Source organism: Priapulus caudatus, unplaced genomic scaffold, assembly GCF_000485595.1.
Source record: "Priapulus caudatus unplaced genomic scaffold, Priapulus_caudatus-5.0.1 Scaffold1171, whole genome shotgun sequence".
In the NCBI taxonomy this organism is placed as follows: Eukaryota; Metazoa; Priapulida; class Priapulimorpha; order Priapulimorphida; family Priapulidae; genus Priapulus; species Priapulus caudatus.
Window position 1 is genome coordinate 60,871 of NW_014578232.1, and position 8,875 is coordinate 69,745.

The 8,875-nt window shown below is 41.3% G+C and overlaps 1 protein-coding gene across 1 annotated transcript in view; it reads right to left on the reverse strand.

Annotated features, from left to right (window-relative positions):
* The window catches only part of LOC106815662, a 33,887-nt gene that overhangs the window by 17,499 nt on the left and 7,513 nt on the right, over positions 1-8,875 (reverse strand). Inside the window, exon 2 of the mRNA XM_014820159.1 lies at positions 3,961-4,087. Coding sequence (XP_014675645.1) covers positions 3,961-4,075 — 115 coding nt within the window. The 5' untranslated portion in view covers positions 4,076-4,087. The remainder of the gene's footprint in view (positions 1-3,960; positions 4,088-8,875) is intronic.

Sequence of the window (8,875 nt, forward strand, 5' to 3'; positions counted from 1 at the left end):
GTGTGTGTGTGTGTGTGTGTGTGTGTGTGTGTGTGTGTGCATGTGTGTGCGCGCGTGCATGTATATGTGCGTGTACGTGTGTGTGCGTGGTGCGTGTGCGTGTGCGTGTGCATGTGCATGTGCATGTTCATGTGCGTGTACATGTGCATATGTATGTGCATGTTCGACTGTAGTGCATGAAATTAATACTAAAACGTTTAATTGCAAGACACTATATATTATTATGTCAAATAGCGGTGTCTAAGTGCTACCGTATATGCAGATTCGCCACACGTTCGGGAAAGACGTGTATGGTTATAACGATGACGACATTGTGACGACGGTAACGATGACGCTTTTGCTTGTTTGTATGCAGAATCGAATACAAATACAGAACTCACTCGGGAGTCATCCTATATGTGCCCCCAATCTATCTACCATTCTACACGAACACCTGTTATAATCTTCTGAAAACAGAATGAGACATCTTATATACATCGCTACACTCATGTATTTAATCTGAGTTAAGATGATTGGTTATGGCTCATCCTTTACGTGCGCCCACAGCAAGCAAGCGAGTTTCTTACATTACCAGTTTTTCCTTTTTCTACGTACGTCGCATGCACATGCAGCCATTTAATCTGAATCGGCGAACGAGAGCTTCCGAACTCCGGCAAGGAGTTGGATAACTTCAGCCGCTGTAATTCACTCCATGCGCGATTGAGACACAATCATGTCTGATTATATGATCAGATTATTATGCACTTAGCCCGGCAGCAGTAAACTCCTGCCCATCTGCAAGTGTATTTAGCGGAGAAACGCCCAAAATAATGCTGCGAAGACGCTACACTGCAGTGCGAGTGTTTATACGCGTTCACGAGATAGATCAACGCGGCGATGGTTTCCGCTGTCAATCAAACACACGAACGCGATCGTGTCCGTCGAAAATTATAAATGATCCGGTAGAAAAAAGCGTCAATTCTGAATCAATTTCGCTGCGGCAGGAAATGCTGCAACGTTCATTTAGTAGGCCACGCTGCATTCCTCGAGTACGGTTGCGAATTATCGTCGCGGGCTCTTTCAAGATTCTGCTTGAAGTGTCGATCGTTTACGTGTGAATCATTCGTAAGTCATGCTCGCATACTCCCAAACAACGCATCTCAACTCACAGCGAATATCACTCCGCGTAGTTTTCGCATTACGCGGGTGTCTAGTATGTCTCGGGCTGGTGCTAATGGCCTTCGGCACGTTGTTGTTGACAACGAAGTCCGCAGTTTTGGGAAATAAAGCATAGCTCTCGTACGCAAGCTCAATCAATTCTACGTGTCCGGGAAACGTTCGCGCTCGAATTCCATCTGTATTGCGCATCAGTCTTCTTCCGGGTGCTCAACGTCACAGCATTGCTCCACGGCTGTGCACTTAGGGTAGCAGGATTTCTATTTAATTTAGTAAAATTATAGTTCGCACTCGTTTGTGATATTCACCTGCATGGCGAACTCTTTTAATCTGAATTCATCTGTTTATTGTCTTCAGATCATCATTTTAGGTCTGCCTTGAAAACTAAATCGTGCTCCGTATAGATAGATCACCTGCGATTACTCGCACCTTAATTTCGTTATTCGATTAACTAATAAGGCAGTACACGTGCATGTGTGTATGGCATGCGTGTATTTGTCGATCCCATATAGTGAGAAGTATATATAGCCATCCTATTATTATTATTATTATTATTTTATTATTATTATTATTATTATTATTATTATTATTATTATTATTATTATTATGAACTATATTTTATACGATTCATAGCATAGATGAGTTCGGCGGTTGATGAGTTATTATACAGAAAAGTACGAAGTTTGAATCGGCCTTATAGGTTTGATGCCATAAAGACACCTTCTCCTGAACACGATCACATTAACTAAAGCCGTTTAGATTGCACAACATATGCGTGCTGACGTCACATGGTGAAATCGCGCTAGGACTCGCTTACATTACGCCTCGAAACGATCTGGTCATTAACTCAAATATAATTTGTCACCAGAAAAACTAACAAAACGGGGAGGTTGGCGTTTTTAATGACGTTACTTTCGTCTATAGTTGTCGTAAAAACATAAAAATCAACGTAATAACGTGATTTCTATAGGTCCAAATCGTCTTTGCACCACCACTGAGGAGCACCTGTGTGTGTGTGTGTGTGTGTGTGTGTGTTGTGTGGCGTGCGTGCGTGCGTGCCGTGCGTGCGTGCGTTGTGTGTATGCGTGCTGTGCGTGCGTGCGTACGTTGCGTCGTGCGTGCGTGCGTGCGTGCGTGGCGTGCGTGGCGTGCGTGTGTGCGTGCGTGTGGCGAGCGTGCGTGCGTGCGTGTGGTGTGGTTGTGGTGTGTGTGTGCTTTGTGTGTGTGTTGTGTGTGTGGTGTGTGTGTGGTGTGTGTGTGTGTGTGTGTGTGTGGTGCTGGTGTGAGAGAGAGAGAGAGAGAGAGAGAGAGAGAGAGAGAGTGTGCAACATAGCCTATTACAGCGACCTTAGGGAGTAGTCACATCATTTTCGCACTTATTTCAACGACCGTGATTGCGCTTGCGTCAAACGCAGTTATTTTGCTTTAACTTCAAACCCAACGGCAAAAGGAAAACCACTAGAATGCCAAAATAGAAAGTCGTAAAAGCCTAGGACGTTAAAAGTATGTAATAACTTATTTAAAAACGGATGAATAACGTCTTTTAACTTATCGCCTCCCCTTAAATAAAGGAAAGGAGCGTGAATACGTATGGGATATGATGCTACCGGTCAATATTGCCCAAAATGTTTTTTGTATATATATATAATTATATATATATATATATATGTATATCGAATTAACAATTACATATTTATATTTAATAGAATGGAGTGCGGGGTGTGAACGTGATGTGAAGCGCAGGTGATAACTACCCCTTTAATAATATAAATGTTAATTTTAATTCATCGATCTAAACTTAATAAGGTAATAAGGTCCGTCGTGGCTGTGATGGTCGATGCACGAGTTCCGTTCTCCAAATCTCGGAGACGGAACAATGAATATCAGCACTCTGACTGGGAACAGGGAATATAGAAGCCTAGCGCAGACCTTGTTTGCACGAGAAGAACGATTTTATTTGCTCGTCGCTGCAACCTGCAACCGCAATCGATCGGTCGATGTGTCGCCGGGTGTGCGAACACATGCGATTTCGAAGCAATTCTATAGCAATTTGGGAGCGATTGGGAGCGACGAGTCGCTCAAAATCAAAACAGTTTGATTTCTTGCAACTCGTCGCAAGCGACCACAATTCCTACGGGTTGCAGTTGCACGTTCCCGCAGACATAGCAATTTTTACAGCGATTCTAGAATAGCTGTCGAGGTGCATGAAAAAGTCGCAGGTCTGCCCTAGGCAGAGTACAATAACGAAACGGCTTTACTTACGAAGCTCGAAACGAGTTATAATTCTACGAAACAATCTTGCTAAAATAACATGATAATGTTTCCTCGACTTTATGATGCATCACCCGCGAAGTATTTGCGGAAGAAATAGAAGTCCTGGAGAAGCCTGGATAACTAGTTAACCATATAACTATACCGAAATGTTGCTTTAAAAAGAAAAACTCCGTTTGTTTTATAATAAAGGATGTAAGATATTATATGGAGATTACTCGGACCGTGTTTATTATTATATTATTACTTATGTCCCGGAGATTGATATCACATCTGGCTAAAGACATTAAATGTGTTTCATGCAATAAAATTGCGCAAAGTTGCAGCTTACGCCTGTGAAGGTGAATCGATATAGCGCAACTAAGAACTTTAGGAGTAACGCAGAACAACGAAGAAATCCGCTTCATTAAAATTGATAGGCACTCAAAAAGCGCCAGATGTAGACACATTACGCAACTGAATTGTACACGCGAAATGCTATGATATGATGTGATTAGATCCACGCATTACAAACGCTTTACTATTGCTGCTTACCAACTCTGTGGCATCCAGGCTTTTGCCATGGATTTCTGCTAGAAGAAGTGGAATGCGGCAAGCAGAGCACAGCGGCGAAAATAGCGAAGCATATTGCCTTGCTTTCTTGTCCCATATTCACGTTGCGCTAAAAATTAAAAAACATATTTAAATAGCAGTTGATTCATTTATTTAGCAACCCTCACACACGTTTTCGGTGGCAATCATCTTTTTAGGGTCATTTAAAAAGTAAGACCAATGATTCTTGGATATTTGCCATCATTTAATAAATACATAGTTTGTTAGTACAATTCATATAGATACCGCTCTTTTCCCTGTCATTTTTCTACTCTTCCATTCCTCCCGTTTCCACGTACGCCTCCCCTTACCCTGCTATCCACAAAATATCATTCTTTTGAAACCCTACGCCTTCGCCAATATATATATATATATATACGTTCATTTCTCCGTTGCATACCTCCACGATCTGCTGCTCCACTCACCCTCCTGTTCTTCCCTCATACATACCCACCACTCCATTCTTACATTGTCACTGTGTTCTATACTCCTTCTACATCCCCTTCTCATTCTACTCGTCTCATTCCTCGCCCTACCTTATTGTTCAGTGCGATCTCCTTTCTTCCCCTTTCATAGCTCTCGCTCCCTCTTCCTTGCGCGCGCGATTTTACCCCACCTTCTCTGCTATTCCTTACTATATCTGATCCTTTGATGCTCCCCTTCTAGCTGCCTTGTTTCTACTTCCTTATTTCGCTCCCCTCTCTATTTCCCTTCCCGCCCACCTTATCAAACATATTGATCTACCCTACTTACACCTTCCCCAATTTCCATCTTGGTTATAAATCTATAGTCATGCGATACTCACTACGCTGTCAAAAAAACACATCATATCAAAATCGTCTCAAAATACGAACACGTCTAATAGATCTAGATGCACATATATGAATATTCGTCATGCGTACAGGAACCACTTTATGCATACGCCAAGCGTTTGTAACTCACTATCAGCAAGAAATGATTCCTACAATTTCTTGGCATGGTTTCATAGCATGGTACAGCGACAAGCATTCACAAAGTCGCGCGCGACCAGTACGGGAAACGCACGTACAAACAACTCTACCTATTAGCGGGTGTGAGTAGCAGCACTGCATGTAGTTGTTATTATATTGCGTTTACTCGAACTGAAAATTGTTTGCTCATATAAGCCAAAGCCTTCTACCCCACCTATAAAGGGGGCATCAAATAACGCGCATAGTGTTAGTACAACCAGGAGTTAATAAAGACAAATTTGTCTTTATTAACTCTTGGTACAACGTTAATCCAGCTATCGCGGGGCAAAGTATCTCTCATGTCAGCGGCTTCTGTCTGTGGATTGAATCGCGAATTTGAAGTGATTTTTAGAAATTATTGACTGAGATTTTCGATTTGCGCAGGTACGCGATTCACTAGCTATACCGAATCGTTTGCTCGAGTGAAAAAATCCAAATATGATGAAACTCCTCACGGACAATGTCGTCATGAGCACTAACTGTGCACTACTGTGCCATCACTAAACTATGCTACCATCACAGTAATGTAGATATTTTGTATAACGTATAATGTTAATGCACATATTATGTGTTTCTGGAAATAAAAAACATTATAAAAAAAACTGTGCGAAACGCAACACTATAACTTATGTAAAATGGGGCATGCACACTCCGACGTCAAAGATCAGACAAAATTCGATATACGCTGACCTTGTAGAATTAGCTCGAGGTTACAGTAAACGCATGCAACGTACAGCTGCAGAGTCGCGGTGTTTGCTCGACAACTGCTGCGGTGAAAAGGGTCCCATCGCGGCGCAATTACCACGCGATCAACCAAGAAGTGAATCACTTTCTAACGAGTGCAGCATGCCCGCTGCCTCATTACAGACAAATAGACACCTGATCGCAGCCGCAGGTCGGTAGCAAAAGGCTAGCCTTGCGCCCCTAGCTGCTGAAGAGTCATCGTTGTTGCTCTGTACCGTAATCCAGATAGGTTTGACTAATCCTACTTGTTATACGTACCGTGGTCTAATAGTCTTATAGATAGTGAGCACATCAAGTTGTTAATATTTAGGCCTATTTTTCTTATTCAATGTTATTTTCACTATTATCTCGTAACGCATTCGTAGTGCGCAACGTGCTCCTATGATTTTCAGTGGCTGTTCGTAATCGCGTTTGCTTTTGAATGTGTGGATAGCAGTAAGAGAATGAAAACGATACATTGCGTTTTACTGGCGGATTTGTGACGGCACATGAGCCCGGCCGCCATTTTCACTCAAGTAGTTTGCGCAACGTAATATATCTGAATGCAATAGATATATTAGAAACCACTTCTGATCAGTCGTTGATATGACTATTTATAGTGCTATGTAATGAAATGCTATGTGAAAGGAATACAGGGAAGGAAGGGCTCGCGGGTTTATCATAAAAAATTTCCACATAAATGTAATAAACCACAAAATTCAACAAAATACGCTGTCTGACATAGAAATACATTGTTAAGGCCAGATTCCTTAAACAAGAATATTATTATTATAGAATAAAACAAACGGTTTATCAGGTGTTGAATTATATTTTCTCATATTATAATACATGCGGGTGGATATGTATCCAGTCGCTATACACTGGAAATGTTGATTAGGTAGCACGCGCCTTAAACACAATATTAGCTCAATAGCCAAACAAAGGTGCGTAGTAAACAACAATCAGTCTCGCGTAAGAGCACAACATCCCAGCGGACACACGACATCCTCTCAATTAACGCTGAATCTTGTTGGAAATTAAGCCATGGCGTTGATCAACAAGAATACAACGTCTAATTAATAACGAAATGTATAACGACTATTCAACGTTAAAAGAGACGTTGTTTCAACGTTGAATACTAGTTAGAATTACTAATATTAAACTAAAAACACTACCTACTCGTTAATAATTGCTTTTCATTTATATATGAGATATATGTGATTATATATATGTTTATATATTTCGGAGCTTGAAAATTACAATTTACAAACCCATATAAAATTAATTTTGATGTTGCGACAAGATAAATGTGCATGTTAAAATGCTAGCAAACCGCTTAATTAGCAGTCGTTAAGTAGAGGTCGACATCAGTTAATGGCTCCAAAAACACCGTCTTGATCATCAGTAGCATATAACCAGGAGTAGATAATAGGAAACTTATATAGGAAAATTTACTTAATAGGGAATTATCTACTTCTGATATAACGGACCACCAACAATCAAACTCAAGCCCCGGGGGAACTAATTACAGCTTAGATAACAACATTGGGCATCATCTGCACGACTCTATATTTGACCCCTCATGGCCGAGGCGGTCTACAACGTCAAACCAGGAGATTAGCTAAATCTCGCCGTTGGGATTTACTTCCTAGAAATGAACTTACTACCTATTTACTGGGGGGAAGTATTCACTTGAGAAGTACCATGTTACGGCCCTTCATAGAGAGAGAGAGAATGTCTGGAGATAGACGTGTGGAGTTATTGGCTGACGTGACGTGGAAAGAATCTGATTGTGCCTGATATAGACGTAGGAAGTTACTGTTTGAGATAGACTGGTTAAGTTTGTATCTGACTGAGAGAGGGGCGGCCGGAGAAGTGGCCGAAGTTGAAGAAGAAGAAGAAGAAGAAGAAGAAGAAGAAGAAGCCGAAGAAGAAGAAGAAGAAGAAGAAGAAGAAGAAAAAGAAGAAGAAAAAGAATAAGAAGAGAAGCGGAAAAAGAAGCCGAAGACGAAGAAGAAGGCCTTATCTATGTGTTGTATATCTAAAGTAAAGACAAAAGAGCTGACGTGTAATATATATAATCTGAACAAAGGATGGCGCCATCTATTGGGCGCGTAATGGCTCATGTTACAATAATCTCACTGGCGTATACAGCATAGGGCGGAGCCGGCGTACCCCCCCCCCGTTTGCAGGCGCAGAAAAAAACCCAGAAAAAAAACTATTTAGTAGCAGTGGGTCTTCAGGGGTAACGTCAGACTGAACGCCCTCCTACTTCTGTTGCCCCACAAGGACCTCCCTTTGCAAATGGATAAGGTGATCAACATCTTCATCAGAAGAAAGCCTCGACGGTTGCTATTGGTAAACCCCATGGGGGACGCTTAAAGTCCCGAACACACAATCATGACCTAAACATATCAGTGGTAATTATTAGTAGGCCTAATTGTCACACTGACCTGTGTACCAATCGGAGCTAATCATCAACATGATCAAGTGTGTTTCCTTAGAGTGGCATTAAACATGTTAAAGGACTTAATTATGAAGTCATTTTGTGTTGCAATTCTTACCTGTGTTTTAATACATGTATTATTACTATAGTAACCTAACCTCAGGTGTGTACGCTCTTTGGAAAGTCATGAAAAGTGTTTTAAATCTTAAATTGTAGGGTTGAGTCTAGGGTTGAGATAGTGTCATCAGACATCAGAATATGGCCCATAGTATGCCTCCGATTGCGAGAAAATGGCTTAAATATTTCAAATTTTTCTGGGGGAGCATGCCCCCCGACCCCGCTAGCGCTGGTGTGCCTACGCCTACGGCACGCGGGGCTGCCTGCAGCAGCTCAGGTACAATTTTCGACCCCTGTTCATCAATTTCTGGATACGCCACTAAATCTAACATTTATATTGCTGTAGCGTTAATCCATGTATAGTTTTTCTTAATTGTAATTGATGGTTGTGCGGTCGCCAACGTTTACCTGTTATATGGTTTATTAAACTTCCAAGTTATAAATTAAAACATTTCTGTCTACAGCATATGCGTGCGTCTACTTGCTAGCTCTCGCATCAACTCGTGACATCTAATATATATTTGAGTTCGTATGTATGTATGTATGTATGTATGTATGTATGTATGTATGTATGTATGTATGT